The following is a 17,517-nucleotide window of genomic DNA, read 5'->3' as shown; positions in this document are numbered from 1 at the left end:
AAAACTGCAATTGAACTCTCTGTGACAACTTTCCCAACCACACTTTCACCATCTCCAATTTCCCTTTGAATTATTTCATTTGCTTCCACTCTTTCACTGACCTTAGTACCTGCATCTTCTACTCTTTCGCTGCCTGCACTTTCTCTCACTTGACTCTCTGCGTCTGCATCTCTTCCTGGATTGTGATCCTGTCGTCTGTCTATCTCTGTCTCAGTCTGCTGGTCTGTCCTCTGTGCTTCCTCTGTCTCTGTCACCCTGTCCACAGTGCCCACTCTCTCTGTCTCTGTCCCCTGGTCTACGCTGCTGGCCCTCGGTCTCTGCGGATGGTCTGTTACTGTCTCTCCCTCTGTTTCTGTGACTCGGTTCACCCTTTCCGCTACGGGTGTCTCAGTCATCTGATCCTGAGTGGTGATCCTCTCCGTTACTGTGCCCCGTTCCATGCTGTTGGCTCTGGGTCTTGGTGGGCTCAAAGCAACTACTTCTTTTTCCATCTCTGTCACCTGTTCATGTGTGTCAACACTACTAGTCGCTGTTCCTTGATCTATACTTCCACTCCTTGGTTTGGGTACACATACTTCAATACAGATTCTATCTGTATCTGTTCCCTGATCTACTGTACCAGGTGATTCTGTTTCTGTCTCTTGGTTGGAAAAATCTACTTTCTCTGTCTCTGTCCCTGTGTCAATACTCTCTCTTCTTGGCCTGCTGTGTGCTTCTGTAGTACACACCTCCACTCTTATTCCATCACTCAGTTGTAGTATTCTCTCTTCTTTTACCTTGTTCTCCTCTAATTGTTCTTTCAAAAGAGTATTAGTTCTCTCCAACTCTTGGCTAGCTTGAGTAAGTTTAGCCTCCAGTGTCATTAACTTCTCCTGCAGCTTCATACTGTCTGGGTCTTCAAGTTTTCCTCCTTTTGCTGCATTACCATCTTGAATACTGCTAGTCTCTGCATCTTGTATAGCCACCTTAAGTGGTGTTAATTCCTGTCCTGCAATGTCCCGTGATAGCTTTTGCACGGCATGCTCCAGTGGACTCTCTAATGTCTCTTTTTGTTGGTCTGATTTTTCTGATGGCTGTGTTTGTCTCTCCAGTTGTTTCTCTGACAACCCACTCATTTCTCCAGGTGCTGAGGAACTCTTGACAGATTCCTGATTTATCTCCCTCCCTTTTTGTAACACCGTACTTTTCTCTGTCATACTTTGTTTCTCTTTCCCTGTTACCGGCTTTGCTGCCACACGCTCTACAGCTTCTAAACCTCCAGTGGGTTGAGTCATCAGAGCTAAGTTGAGCCCTTCTGAAGGTCTGTGTCCTTGTGGCTGAGTGTGTGTCCCAGAATCTGAACTCGGTGTTATTGTAGAGGATGATGTGGAAACTTGGGCTTGGGCCTGGGCTTGGAGCTGAAGCAGTAGCTGCTCCCTCTCCTCCCTCAGTGAGGAGATCTGAGCCTTTAGTTCTGGGATGGTTTTGACCTGCTCTTCTAGCTCTCTGACCCGCTTTAGTGCCACTGTGATCTGCTGGTGAAGCCCTGTCCGATCCTGGGGAACACACCGTCTCTCTGTTATGTCCGGTGAAGCACGGAAGACGTTCTCTGTTGAGCCACTGTCTGGCGTTCCCACAATACGGTCTGGACTGCCTGAATCTGAACCTTTCCGCTGCTGTAGCGTGATGGGCATGCTTGATGCTCGGAGCAGGTTCGGTCGACTTTGAATCCCCACAGTTTTCTCTTCAACATCCCGAGCCCCAGCTCCTACTTCATCTCTGGGCTTAGCTGAAACGTAGCCAGTTGCCTGACTGGTTGTCCCCCTGCTGCCCAGGCTGGAAGTTCCCCCTTCACTTGCCCTGAAGTCAAAGATCTGTTGAACCTCTGTCACCCGTGATTTAGGCTTGGGCCCCAGGGTGGACGTCCCAGACCATGTGCAGTCCTTTTCCTTAGGGGCAGGCCTGGCTCCATGCCCAGGAAGGCTGAAATTTCTGGGCAGAGTGCTGAACTTGGGTGGGCCCTTGACCCTGCGCTGAATGTGGACCCTTTTGATGGTATTGCCTTTTTCAATATCGTCAACATACTTGAGGAAGTCCAGGTCCAGGTGGAAGCCATAGGGAGTTTCCACTGAGTAGGGCAGCTGCTTCCTCTGAACACCGGCCTCACTGGCCTTGGTCTGAAAGCCGTTGGCTATAAGAAATTAACAATTCAAAAATCAATCAATCAATGCTTCTCCTTCTCGTCCTCCCAATGACGATAATAATAGCTAAAATGTTTGACAAAATGAACATGAACCAAATATTGAACAGATTATCATCAGCATTATTATTCCTTTTCACCCACTTGTACAGACAGGTTGTACTGTGCTGCACACATGGTGCTTCATTATGTAAAACCATATCACTTACTGGGAAGTAATTATCCTGCAGTGATTGCGCCAAAACAAACTAATCAGCATGCAAGATGCTGCTCATGCTCTGTCAACTTATGAGACAGAGGGCGGTTATCACCTGAAGGAAATAAACCTTTTGGCCACATACAGGAACAGGAAGTTAAATGTTTAACCCTTTATGTCAGATATTGTATTGTATAATGAACAAAAATCGGATTCTACTGTTCATCACAAATTACTGTTCTCACAGTTGTAGAAAAATCAGAAAATGTGCGGCACTCCGAGTTAAAAGCAAGGGGTTTGTTTGTTTAAATGCAGGCTTAGTGACACTCACCACTTTTCTTGTCCATCATGGGAGGCGGAGTTCTCAGTCATCGACTTGTGTTTGCTACAGTTGGAGCTGGCAGCCTGGATAAAACAGAAATAGAGAGCTGTGTGAGAAGTGGAAATGTTATCCATCATCATCGTCGGAACAGAACTGAATTCTACATTCTGCCGTGTCTAATTTTTACAGGAGAATGACAGATCTGTGAAACCAAATGAAAGAAGGAAAACAGCGTCTGTGGATAAGGTTCCAGAAAATGTGCAGGCTGAAATATAAATTTTTCTTTGTTGAAATGACTTAATATTTTCACAGATTCAGTACAGCAAATGAAATAAGACAATACGATCACCAGGTCATACAACAAGAGACCAAATATTTGCCTCTCTGAAATAAGATATTGAATAAGTTGATGGAAGAGAATAGGCGTACTTATATCAAATCTAACCTAAGCAATTTGTAACAGTATTTACATAAACCTAACATGATGTCTAATGTACCTGCAGTACAAAACACAGCATATTTTTCATGACAAATGGTTGCCTTAGAATAATTATAGTCTACAGCAGAGCAGCAGTGCTAACAGTCCAGATGGTTATACTGGGGGTGGAGAAACGCATTTCAATTATTAGAATATATGCAGCTAAGGCTTTAAATGTAATAAAAAAGTAAATATGCAGGCAATTAGTCTCAGTCACACCTACTCTACTGAAGACAACATTAGTTACACCAAGCAACAGCAAATATTAATAGCACAATGAGGGGAAAGGCAGTGCCATTGTGTCCATTAACTTAATTTTATTTTCCTTACTAAGCCAGACATTTAGAAGCCATTTAAAGTCAACGTAACCCTGGACAGGCCCACAGAAGGGAACACGTTCCATTTGGTGCCACTTTGTCTCATTTGTTCCAGTTGGAGAAGCCAAGAAACCAGAGGCACTTGCCCTTTTTTTTTTTTTTTTTTTTACAATGAGCTTACTGAGGAGTAGAGGTAAGTGAGATGGAAAACAATTCAGAGAGGGGAGTCAAAACTTTTAAGGGCTTATGTAAAGCTTCCTAATAAAATATCCAATACTAATATTAAAACCCAGGCAATTCGCCCAGATTTGAATGAGCTGCACAGTTCAAATCCATATTAAATGAACACTTAAGCCCCTACAGCCAAATTTCAACTTTAAGGCTATTTAGCAAATAGGCACACATTATTCATGCAATTTCCATGCAAATTTGTGTCACTGGAGAACATATCTGCTATGTAGGAGACACAGCGCGCAAGTGCCTGAAGCTCTGGTTTAAGTACTGGAGTTCAAACTTCAGCATGTGAGGCAGTTTAAGATGTGTAAATTAGCATTTTCATTATTCTTAGTAGGTGGTGGTGGTCTAACACAGTATATGCAGTATATGTATTTGAACAGATACAACAGATTGAGTTTTCATGCCTTGTATTATATTGTGCTCCTGGGTTACAAGTTACTGCAGATGTTATAACTGATCCTATATTTTAATGCAAATAGTTATATAATAATGCAACAGTGCGGGCCATTTTTCTTTAATGGTGTTTCCTCTGTCATATATAATTTCCTTTCTTATTCTGATACCATTTTTACACTCAAAGAAGACAAAGGTCTTGTGGGAATACGGAAACACGGGCTCTAAAGAGGCAGTTTTCCTATTTGAAATGGCTGCTTTGATGTCTCAAAAGAACGGGAACATGCACCTCCACATCGTACCTTTCTACAAGAACTTTGCGATACTGATACTAAAATATCTAAATGCGTAGTCTAAGCCACGTGGTAAGCTGTGTGTTGTGCAGTGCTGAGTGGGGACATATTGCAAAGCAAGCATTACATGAGCTGGCAACGTAATCAATCAACATGACAACCTGTCCACCCAGGGACCATAACAGGGACTGTGACAAGCTCTATTTGGCCTTCGTAGATTGAGCCTTAATAAAGAAAAGAATTGGTGACCTGGAGCAGAATTGTTGTCTCTGTTACAGATGAACAGATATACACACACACACACACACACACATAGAGAAAGAGAGACACACAGATCAACTGACTGACAGCCTCTGCACAGGAACTGGCACATGTGATTGCTACCATGGCAACCATTCCTCAATCCACTACTTCTGCGTGTCCCAGGAGTGAGAGGAGCACAGGCATTCCTGACTCCTCCTGATGCTTAGTGCGACTACGATCGGTTCACTGTCCTTAAGGCTTAATTAGCCGATATGGGAGCAGAAGAATGCTGCCCGTAATTGCTGAGCGAAGTGCAGGCAGACCCCACTGGCAATTATACACAGTGGGCAGGCGACAAAACCCTCCTTAATTAGATCATTACCGAAACGGGGAGACAGAGGTAGAGTGGGGCGGAATGGAGAAGGGACAGAAAGGGAGGGAGGTAAAAACAAAGGGAGGGAGGACGGAAGAAAGAATAGAGATACGGTGCAGAATATGACGGGAAAGATTAATGAAAGCTTGAGTTTGGCAGACAAGTATGACAGAAAGAGAAAAAAAAAACTGTCACGGTAAGTGACTTAACAGAACTGCTAGGAATTTCTCCAATGAGAAAGAGTCTACCTGGCCTTCCCTACAGTGCAGTTGTGAGGATTTTTAGGTTTCCTCTTTTAATTAAAGTCACTCTTAATCCTAACAAAGGCCTCAGAGGAACAGGAGAATCATGTTGTATTTCAGCAGGGTAATATGGATGATTACCATAAATGATGAACCATAATATCAGCCTGTAAGCATCCACTGGGAATGCATGTGTTTGTATATCCAGGTGTTATTACAGCATGGTACCTACTGTAGTAGATTATCCAGGTTAGGTTAGTGATTAAATATTGGAAGCCCCTGACGATCCACAAACCACACTGGATTACAGTCATAATGACTACGAGCTGAAAGCTCATAAAGGCCATGCTAATCCAAATTGATAGCATTTGCTACAGGCTACACAAGGCTAAAAGGAAGCCATGGGTATGTGTGTCCAAAACTGTGCTTGTGCGTGTCAGCACCAATTTAGTCACTCTCGTTGTCAGTGTTTGTATATGTGTGTGTGTGCGTGCTTACATTGCTTGCGGTGTGTAGGTTTATATGCCGTCGGGTTGAGTCACTGTGTTTGAACAGGAAACACACTCCAAGTCTCACACACGCACATAACCCCTTAAAGGACATGCAGCAGTCTCTCAACACCAATCCAATAAGTGTGACAGCCGGTCGAGAGGCGACGACATCGGTAATGTGAAGCCCGGAAGGCAGGAGTAATGAGAGTACAGTAAATAAGCTCATACTGACAGCCAGGGGTTTTCAAATGTCATCAGTGGAGACCTCAACCACAGTAATATAGTTGTTTTTGTTGACAGTATTTTTGGAACAGGGAATCAACTAAATACTCAATGTTAAAATGGCAAAAAACACACTTCAGTCAGTGGGGAAAACTGCTATTTTAAAGATTTTAAAGTTTGCAGTTTGCAAATACAGCATGTGATTATTTAAATTAAGGTTACACTGACTGCCAAGCTTTTCAAATTACACATACACCCACTCACACATACACACCAGACAAACTTACATACACGGAAAATTACTGCTGACCCAACCTACCAAGACGGGGGGGACAAGCGTTAATTGAATGTCATGGGTCATTACTTTGGAGTACCTGTGTACTGGAGATTGAATTAGTCTGATACACTGACACAGAGCAGGCTTAGATAGAAGACAGGCCAACAGGAAATAAGATTGGAGAGCGGGGACAGGAGGTGGGTGGTTAAGAGAGACAAAGTGGGCGAGAAAGTGAAAACGAGGCAGAGACGGGAGTGGCAGCTGCACACACTCATATCTCAGACATGCAGAGCGGCTTCACTGTTATGTTCCCCTCTCTTCCAGCTCTCCTTTTGTCATTTTCTGTCTCGTACTCGATCACGTTAAAAGAAAACGTACGCATGAATGCATTACGATCTCTCGCACATTCACGCACTGAAATACTGTGCACCGGCTGCAGCTGCAGCTCTAAACATGAGGGTTTCATCAGCTATGTGAAAGCAGCAGTGGGGAGTTGCAAACAGCAGCAGCAGCAGCTGCAGAGGAGAGAGAAACAGGCAGGACAGCAACAATAACACAGGTCCCAAGTCCTTATCACAGCCCTGACTTGGGACCAGTTATCTCTGTTTACCCTTGTGCTACCCTGAGAATGAAGACAGGACTGTCCAGCTTAATGCGCCAACTCTCAGCCTGAGATAGACAAACACATTCAAGCAGGAGCACATGTGCAGGCAAACACAGGGACGCAGATAAAGACATACATATGCAAAGCACTGAATACTCTGGTTAAATTCCTACTGCAGCACGATCTTACAGCAGTGCAATTTCAACAAAGCAGCAAAAGGTGGTATCTCATGGGGCTCCACAGTCAAAGACTACTTTGCAAACTAATTTGGGTTTTTAATAGGTACCCTATTAACATTCAAAGCCATTTGAAGACATTCTAAAATCCTAAATTAAAAGTTACCGGATAAAAACAAACAAACAAACAAACTGCAGTTTTTACAGCAGTTTCTAACTTCAGCCATTGCATCACTACAACACTTTCACTGAGCAGGGTTACCTAATTCAAAAGAGAAGAGTTGTTGTTGAAAGCCAGTCAGGACCACAACTGTTCTGTCTGTGAAGAGCTAGACTCCTTGCCTTTACACTGCTACAGTGAAGTGGGCGCTTTTTTTTATTGTGTGTGCAATTTTGGTGTCATGGAGTCCAAGGACTTGTGCTTACTACCTGTGTACACCTGCGTGAAAGCACACAGCTCAAAGTGCAGTCAGTCCTGTGCTATTTTCACATCTTTAAAGTGACACTATGTAACGTTGGAAAGAGGAAAGAACACAGTATTTACTTACTACAAGTAAAAGTTCAATACACAATTTGCTGCTACAGACTTACTTGGCCTGGTATGACCAGTAGCTTATGGTAGCTAATGTTTGCAAACTTCTGATGGATTGCTCCCTTACTGCTTTCTACTTGTGCTGTTGTTACACTACAGTTAAGCATTTACCACCAGCCACTGATCAGCATAAGCCTTTAAATAAATTCAACATATCACATGATGAAAGCCTTTTTCAGGAGGTTACATTAAATCTGATGGGAGGGTTTTTTTTTTATCCATTTTGTACTCATCTGCGTCCCATTACAGGGACATTGCCCACGATACAAGTGTGAGTGAGGGGCGCAGCTGATGGTGCAATTAGTTCAATCTAGTGAGTTGCAGGTGTGGATGACAATTTTGCATAATGACACACGGCAGCGCGGAGATGGTCCAGAGCAGCGGACTGAGAAAATGGAGGAAATTCACTGACAAGACAACTGGGAAGTTGAAGAAGGCAGAACGAGGAGACGTTTATCTGATATCTCAGTGCTCAGTCTGTGTGTGCTCTGCGTGAACAGATCAATCCCTCTGCTCTACAAGAGCTATTTGAGTACAGTCTGGTCCATCCCACTCCAGTCTAAGATTATCTCTGTCTATGTATAGTACATTACAACAATACTGTACTACTACAATACATCTTCTGGGCCAATTTGCCTTTAATCGTCTTCACTCCAGTTCTGCCTGGTCCACTCTTGTTAGTCAGCCGGACCCCTTCTTTCCAGTCCTAATCCAGTATGATCTAGTCTTGTCCAGTATGACAATGTCTGCATTCAGAAGGGGCCAGATTGTTCCCTTTGTGCTAAACAACATCTGGCTCTCAAGCCCAGAGACAAAATGAGAGAGAGACAGAACTTCTGGCTATGGGCTTCATTAAACAGTGGCAAAACCATCCCGCAGGGCTGTAGTTAGTAGGCTACTGTTTTAATGTAGGTCAGTTCAAACTGCTGTTTTCGTGAGGAACTGCAAATTAAGGTTATGGGTTGCACTGGATACTTCAATAGAGAACCAATGAATTTTAATATAACTACAATAAGCAGATGTTGTCTTCAGTCTTCAAGTACAACAGGGAGAAATAGGCAAAAATAAGCTAAAAAGCTGGATACGTCCAGTGGTTTGCTGAGCCCAAAAAGAGACAAAAAAACAAACAGTCTGTGTCTGGAGAAAATCTCTTATCACTGCTTTAGTTTGACTTGAATTAAACAGTATGCTCTGTTTCTGACTGCTAAATGGAAATTATCTTTCTAAGCTTAGGGCAAACAATAGAAAAAAGAGACAAAGAAACCATAAGGGGCAAACTGACAGCTTTTGAGTCTAGCTTTCTATTGTTCAGTCGCGGTTGCGAGTTTCCTTTGCCTCTGCGTAAGGAAATCAGTTGTAAGAATATCAAACACTACAGAGCCCAAGGATCCCACTTACATCCGGAAAGGTGACTATGAGTGTATCGGATGCATGTGGAGGGTGACCTCCGGTGAATCTTTGATCTGCTGATGCTGTGCTCTGTGCCCAGTTGTTCAATTTGTCAGCACGTCCGTCTATATACAGACACTCAAAGAGGTGTAAACAGAACCTGTCTGTGTCTGTATCCATTTTGGAGTATATACAGCCCTTTATCTGGACCAACAGCAGTGGCCTTCACACGTCACCAGCAGAATCACTCTGCACCTTGAGCCACGGTTCTTCTATGGAAAGAACGATCATACTCAGCCTTTCAGCACGGCCATGTTGGGCACTGAACATTGCTCAGATTTACACAACCGCTGCCGCTGTCAAAGTATAAATTATTTTATTTACTTTGAGATCTTTTAATCAGATTACAGCTGAATGAGGCGCGAAAGACTCTTCTAAAACCTTACAGTGACTATATGGTGGAATGTTTCTATTCCACCATACAACGTTTCAAAGATGATTAAATCTCCTCATCTTTTTCCTTTTTGGTGAAATGAATGGGCTGGGATTAAGTGAACAGACTGTTTTAATGACACTGGCAGATACTCCGCTCGGTCTCATTAGAGTACAGTTACGTTCTGTCACCTCCGACCCTTTCTGTGATCATTTAGTCTGTATTTCAATATACTGCAGATGGACACACACTGCAGGTGGACTGTATCATTCTGCATGAGTTTAAAACACTGATTTAACTGCAGTTCATAAGCACCTGCTAAGGTACCTGCTAACCAAGGTAGTATTTCCTCCCTCAATCAAATCACCTATTTATCATGATGTCATGTGACACATGTGATCGGCTATTTTCATGTAAACACAGAATGAGTAACCACAGGGGGGAAGGTGGAAGAAAGACTTATTAAACGTCCCTTCTATGCAGAAGTACTATTGGAGAGTGTTTTCCAAATGGTGGAAATAAAAACGGTGTGGATGAGGTCAAAAAAAGAAGCAATTTCAAATGTATCTGCATCAGTGTGGACATGACCCAACCCTGTCCTGCTTCTGCCTCGTCTGTCAAAGGACAGATAACCCTTACGCATGCCCTCCCTGCAACTGTTTTCTTGTCAGTCCATCGCTCGATATCTTTATCCCTCCATATACAGAAAGGAAGCATCTTCCTTTTTCTCCTCACGCCCTATTGGTGTTCCAGCATGAGGAGCAGCTGCCTGCTTTCATTAGTGATAAAGGAACTGACACACCATCTATTATTCATTGGAGCATACAGCCAAAACCCTTCTAGCTGGAGCTACGTTAGCATTATGGCTACTTCCGCTCATGGAAGTTAATGAGGGTGGTGAAGTAACTGCTGCCGCTATTTAGCATGTGGGCTATCTGACTGTTCCTATGTCAACATTAGTAGACGTTAAAAGGGGGTTGTAAAGGATGGTGACAGGAGATAAAATGAGCGGGGACGGTTGGAAATGGTTGGCAGAGCAGAGGCTGGCAGGCAAGAAGGAAAGAGAGGAGAAAGTGGTGAAAGAAAATGAGAAAAAGACAGGGCAGGGGCAGAGGAAGATATGCAGTCAGGGATGACAGGAACGAGGGAAAAAGCGGAAGGAAAGAAAGATATGACAAAGGGCAGAGGAGAGAGAAGGTATGCTGTACCTTGCCATTGAGAAGAAGATCACTTACGGTGCTGCCATGTCACATTACATCCCCTTCCACTCATTATGACAGGTAAAAACAACTCTCACACAAACACACACACACACAACCAAACACCAAACATGTATAAAATATTCAAACGTACAATAGAAGCAATTTTGAGCTGATGAGTCAACACAGTCTCACGGAAACATGGGTTATAAATAAATCTGGGTCCCCCTGCTCATTAATTACCACTTTCTACTTACACAGCCAAAATAGAGGAGACACACTCACATGCAATCAGGAAATTCTAACACGGTCGGGGCAAACATGCAATAAGACATTTGTGCATGAAAGCACACACAAACATGCATGCAAACACACAATTTATTCCCCCTGCACAGTCACACACCTCCTGGTGATGAAGAGCCTGCCTGACACCAACAGAGTGTGAAGCAAGGCAGGCGATGGCGGGGCAGCACAGTCTGCCGAGCAGGCAGGGACGACTCTGGGAAGAAATTCAACACTTATGAATTCACACTCTATTGATCTTAGCATGATGACAGCCTTCCAGCTCGGCTTCCACTTGCACACACACAGACAAAACACACACGCACACGTAGGGGAACACAAATCGGACATGTGACACGCACATTCAGATGCTGCCTAGGAAAAAAGGGCAGGCTGATAGCCACACCGAGGAGCTCAGTACTCATTTCGCTGTGTTGCATGTGTGTGTGTGAACAGCTGAATGTATGCATGTGTGTTGCCTGATTGTCGGCCTTCCCACTTATTCCTCCCCGCATTGTGTCAGCTGCCAAAAGCTGCGTGAGGAGCGCTAACATTCTGTGAACAGAAAAACACCACACTGCCTCTCTCTCTCTCTCTCACACACACACACACGTACATACACATTTACACAAACGCATGCACATTCTTTCTTTCGCTCTTTCACACTCTTTCTCACACATCCCAGGCAAAAACATGTGACCTATGTTCTACCCTGCAAAAATAGACTGAGAGCGAGGGAGCGAGAAAAGAGAGAGGTGAGGTGTAGCAGATCAAAGAGGATGAGATGAGCAATGAGAGGTAAACACAAATGGAATTATGGCAGATGAAAACAGGCACATGGAGAGAGCAAACTGTTCTTGAGAGAGAGAGAAGAGTCGAAGAAAAAGCAATAATGAGAGGACACGGCAGACGAGACAAAAATGGGAGGATGAGTCAGAAAAAAAATAGTAAGAGTAAGAGTAAATTCTCATGGGGTGGTTTGCCTCTCACCTGCCACGCAGCTCCTCTCACCTCCTGTCCTTCCTGTTTCTGTTTTTGTGAGTGCTCCTGACCCTGTCTCTCTTTTAACCTCAGCAGGGAAAGAAGAAAAAAAAAAAAAAAACAGAAAAAAGGAGGGAGGAAGGGTGGGAAAGGGGTGGAGGTGTTGGCAGAGATGGTGCTGAGGGGTGGAGGAAAGAGAAGGGAAGAGAAGAATCTTTCTAGCTGGTCTGCCTATCGGCTCTCTCAGTATGATAGATTCACCGGCCTGCCCGCTGCAACCAACTGACCAAGAAAACAATAACACCCTAAAACATAAATGCAGAACACACACACACACACACACAAACCCACGGTCATAAACCACCACCGCCTGTCTGTTTGTGTTGATAGTGCAGCAACTTTAGGATGTGTGTGTAGAGTGTGTGTAAAGCTCAAGACTTCCTAAAGTGCAATGACCACAAGGGAGACCTGAAGCTGAGCAGTCCTGTGTGTGTTTGTGTGCGTGCAAACTTTTTGTGTACGGGTCCCTGTTCATTCATGCATCTACTGGTGTGTGCACGTGCATGTGTGTTTCTGAGGTATGTGTGTGTGTGTGTGTGTGTGTGTGTGTGTGTGTGTGTTTAGCCTGCGGGCACAAGGCCTGCCCTACAGTGAACTCCCACTCTGCACCAGTCTAATTACTACTGGAGGACTTTAAGTCAACCCTTGCTGTGTGCTGCCACAGGGCCACATGAGGCCTGCTTTGACCTGGTCGAGCTCCACACTGGATCAAAAAAGCTTTTCAGAAGCGTCTGACTAGCCTTTCTGAGGTATCATCTCTGTGAAATTCAACGAGTAAACCCCCTAGTTACCTCTGTCCGTCTCAATAACAGAAAGCCGTCTAATGAGTAAACCCTTGGTAGCCCGGTTGGCTCTGTAGTGTAAATGAGGTAAATAATTAACAGCCTTTAAATAGGCTAACTGCCCAGGCTAATGGGTCCTATCTCTTATCTTGCTCCTGCACCGATCCCTCAGACCACCAATGCTAATTCCCCTCTTAGCAAGTGTTTGGAACACATTTTAAAAGCAAACATCCCCCCTAAAACAGCTCGGCAGCAAGAACACTGCATCTGTGAAATGCAGCCTCCACGCTTTGGCCTGACATGCCAGTGTGCCTATATACGGAGCACATGAAATATTCATATGGATATATATGGCATAGCTGTAGCAAAGCCAGGCCTCTAAATGAAACCAGTCTGCGTGGATTTCTTCTGAGGCCAAAGGGCTCATTTTAATTAAGACTGGAGGGGGGAAAAAAGTTGACATTCACACTACTGATAGCCTAACTGCTAATTTGCACTTTAATTGTGTCATAAATCACTTTGTTTACTTTGATGATGCTGTTTGTAATGACTAAATAAGTGTAAGGGAAGCAGAACACGTGAGGATGTCTGAGTGTGTGGGAGAGACAAATTGTTAATGCTGATGAGCTAACAACAAGAAACCAGACATCGATACACAGAACAGTGGAATCCAGCGCACATTATTTATGAGGAATATGGCTGAAATTGAATATTATGTTGGACCTTCAGCACTGGAAGGACCTTTCAGTATACCTCTTCCTCATGTTGAGTCTAGCACCTGATATCCCTCATATCGGATGTGCATGTTTTGTACGTAATTGATAAGCAAGAAAATCATGTCTTCATGTCCTGTCAAACATAAATTTAGACAATGTTCACATCCTCTGTGGTTAAATCCTCCCCTCTCCCTATATGTCCAACACACTGCATAAAATCAGCTCACATCCTTTCATCTAAAGCAGTGGACTGAAAGAGGGTGTAATGCGGCCTAGAGGGTTAAGCTTCCCTCTTGCCGATCACATGAACCGTCTCCTGTCGGGAGGGATCAGATCCCACCTCAGACCCCTAGGACTTCTAGAGTCTCACTCCTCGCTCTCGTCTTTTCTCTGTTTGTCGAAGTTAGACATTGTCTGTCCAGCTCGCTTGTTCTTATGCTAAAAGAGATGAAAATGCGACGTCAAAATGGTGTGCACTGAGACAAACAACGGCGAGTCGCTGCCTCAAGTTCAAGTATCTCTTTGTCTTGTGACCCTCTCAATCATGGTGGAGGGATTTGTATGCCCGCATGACCCTAAGACCTGTGGGGAAATAGCTCCTGGAAGTGTCCCAAGGCAAGGCAAATGCCCGAAAAGCCTAAAGGTTGGGTGAGGCTCGAAACAAACGTTTTGTATGTCATATCTTCCCTTCTATCTATTCCTGTTACAAGTCACCATTTGTTGAATGAAAACCTGACAATGCTATAGTTAAGGCTTGGTTAGGTTTAAGCACAAAAATTACTAGGTTGGGTTAACAGGAAAATTCATGGTTTGGGTTGAAATAAGTACTTTGTTAAGGTTAGGACACCTTTGTTGTCACGGTTACAATAATAACCACATGGTTAAGGCTATGGAACGATTGAGGTCATGCTTTAAAAAGAAAAAGAAGAAACAATGTTGACTGTCAGTTGGAAACAGGAAACAAACAGAAGTCTGCCTTGTTAAAGTCCAATGTTTTGTTGACCCATCCATCCACCCTAACCTCCTCTGTTCTTGGACATACTCTATAATAACGTCACCTGATTTCTCTCCGACAATATTTACTGCGGCCACTAGAGGGACATAACGGGGGGGGGGGGGGGGGGATCAATCCTTGGCTTCAGGGATCTTTACTCTCCACGTCTGAAATACAGCTTTGATTCCAGCGGCAGGCCGACATTCCTGGATGGGACATATGTGACAAAGTGTATTGTTGTATCAGCAGTCTCCCTGCTCCAGCGTGGGCAAAAACACACAGTTCAAATGTTAAAATAACAACAGGCGGCATTATGCAAAGTCTGGCACCCCAGGATTCTGCAAACGTGTGTGTTTGAATGTGTCCGGCTGTGTGTAAGTGTGGAAACCTAAAAATGTTTTAACTGCCATACTCCACAGCTCATAAACATGCAGCTCAGCATAACAGCTTGGACTCGTACGCAGAATGTTTTTATAACTGTGGGAGTTACAAAGAAACACTCTGCACAAGAAATTACTTTGCAATATGCATAACTAATGGTTGGTGGCCACCGCCAGGCAGTGCAGTCATCACTCACCATCAGCCTGACTTAAGTTTTGTTCTTACTAATTCCTCAAACTCACCTAAAGACAAGTTACATTGTCAAATATTTTGACTTTGCAGGCATGTTTTTAAATCATCTCAGTTCTGGGAGTAGCAATTAATCAGATTTGTCATTGTACTGTAAGGAATTCACTCCTGCTAATCATTTCTAAATGCCTGCCATGTCTCATAACATAATTTGTGTGCTATTGTTACCGTTTTAGAACACTGGCAGCTCGAGAGTTATGCCAGGTCTTGCAACGCACAATTATCTGTGTTAAGTGTAGTCGGCAGTATGTGTGTTCATGTGTCTGAGTGGGAGCAAGTGCAAAAAAAAAACAAAAAACTGTTTTTACTGGCAAAGCTCAGTTCTCAAACAACATCAAATCCAACAGCTTGAAGCCTGCTGAAAACCCCCCCCCAAAAAACCCCCGAAGTTTTCCTCTAAAAATGAACCAAATACACAAGAAAATGTAATTAACTGTTCGATTTTAGGAGGGATGCCTTCTGTTTTGTCTGTGTGATGACACCCGGGAACATTTGCTCACATTTTATACCTTAAAGGTGTGCTCCCATTTGCCAAATGCAACTGTGGTTTCGAAGTCCAATGGTTTAAAATATGAAAGGTAATCTGGGAGGAGACTGCAAGTCAAAATCAGGCGCGTGTTTAAGATACTGAACAATGAGTCAAATCACCGAGAGATATTTCTTTTGTCTTCATCCAGTACCAGTGATGTGTAGCCATTCATAAACGAAACCATGTTTCGCTCGGGGATACATAACATTTCAGTCAAATCTGGCAACACATCAATGCTTAGGCTTGCCATTCTTTCCATAGTTTTACAGTGTGCCTCATCTATCAAGCAAAATACCGCATGTATTTTGAACAGAGATTCTTTCCAAGATTTACAATATTTAGCAAATACGTTGATTCACCACATCTGTCAAACGGATTTTAATTTCTTCTGTTTTTAAGTTTTTCTGTGTTTAAAATGTATGTTATGTGTATGTATTATTGAAGCCATACATCATTGCTCGGGTACACACACACAGTATCAATTATCTATTGGAAGTATAAAAAAAAATCCAGCTAGACCATATATAGTCGAGAGTAACCTTGCACCACAGACTGAGGACATCATTGGCCATCACCACTGACAAAAAGAATGCGTGCTACATATTTTCTTTGTTTTCATTGCTCTGTTTTCTCATCCCTTCAAGGGAGATGCACATACAGACACAGAGACGGGGATAAGACACACTTTGACATACTGTTGCCTGGACATTCTCCACTGATGAATTTTTAGCCTGTGCATGGCCCCAAAAATCATCCTCTCTTGGGCCAAATTATCTGAAGTGAGCGTGGGTTACTTTGGGTGTCCCAAGATAGGATGGGATGGGAGAAGTGGTGACATGGCGTGGCATTAACAACTAAACACTTTCCGAATGTTAAAATTTAGACAAAAGTCAATCAGGAGTGAAACGAAGTACAGATTTTGACATTTTGGCTGTTGACTGAGCAGAAAAATCAGAATTCCTGCACTAAGAAAACAACAAACTATCCACAAGAGAATTCCTCTGGAAGAATTGTTTTTATATCTACTAGTTGGGATGCAAAACGGCTCATAGCAAATGAAACAGTGTTGTCATCAGTCCCACACTCATTTCAGATTGTTCCCTATCTCTTCAGAAATACCTGAAGCACTGCCTAAGCTAATCCTGTAGATTCAAGTGTAAGAAAAAATATCCATTACTAAGACTGTTTTAAGATGGAAAAAACAGTGAATCAAGCAATGACCAGGATTTTCCACTGAGAATGTGTGTGTGTGTGTGTGTGTGTGTGCGTGTGTGTGTGTGTGCGTGTGTGTGTGTGTGTGTGTGTGGATGGGCCAGGGCTGGCAGACATCCTGAGGAAGGCCAGTTGCTGATAAGGCCTTGAGGCAGGGAAAAGACTGTTTATACGCTGAAACAGACGCCCACTGGACTGACCACAGTACACACCTCACTGCTCAAGTGGAAATGACCTGACCTGTAGTGAGCGCTGTGTGTGCAAGTGTGCGTGCACGAGAAACGAAAGAGACACAGAGAAAGCGTGCACGCGAGCGAGAGAGACGCAGTCTTAAAGAGAGAAGACTGCTGATTGAAATCCACAACCTTTTCTCGTATGTTTGCTTGCCAGTTGGACGCACAAAAGTGAGAAAATGCGTTTTTGTAAGAACATTGAAATAAGCGTGTGCTGCCCTCTACATTTCCTCGAAAAACCACCCAGGGATGCTGCACGTCTTACTTCAGTCATTTCTCATTCTCCATCTCTTTCTCTGCTCTACATGTGGGTGTAGTCACTTTGTAAATGTGCAGGCTGACAGGGAGGCGAAATGAATGCAGGGAGCAGAGGTCCTCACCGGCCTGCAAGAAAAGCAGCTCCGACGGACAACGGGGAAGCAGAAAGAGTGGACACAATAAA

The 17,517-nt window shown here is 43.6% G+C and overlaps 1 protein-coding gene across 1 annotated transcript in view; it reads right to left on the bottom strand.

Annotated features, from left to right (window-relative positions):
• kank4 (KN motif and ankyrin repeat domains 4) overlaps positions 1-17,517 on the bottom strand; it is a 63,707-nt gene that overhangs the window by 14,528 nt on the left and 31,662 nt on the right. Inside the window, exons 2-3 of the mRNA XM_070909183.1 lie at positions 2,707-2,780; positions 50-2,170 (exon numbers count right to left, since the gene is read on the bottom strand). Of these exons, the coding sequence (XP_070765284.1) occupies positions 50-2,170; positions 2,707-2,725 (2,140 nt within the window). The 5' untranslated portion in view covers positions 2,726-2,780. The remainder of the gene's footprint in view (positions 1-49; positions 2,171-2,706; positions 2,781-17,517) is intronic.

Source organism: Enoplosus armatus, chromosome 7, assembly GCF_043641665.1.
Source record: "Enoplosus armatus isolate fEnoArm2 chromosome 7, fEnoArm2.hap1, whole genome shotgun sequence".
Taxonomy (NCBI): Eukaryota; Metazoa; Chordata; class Actinopteri; order Centrarchiformes; family Enoplosidae; genus Enoplosus; species Enoplosus armatus.
Note: the sequence above shows the minus strand (reverse complement) of the source record. Positions and strands in the feature narration are given on the sequence as shown.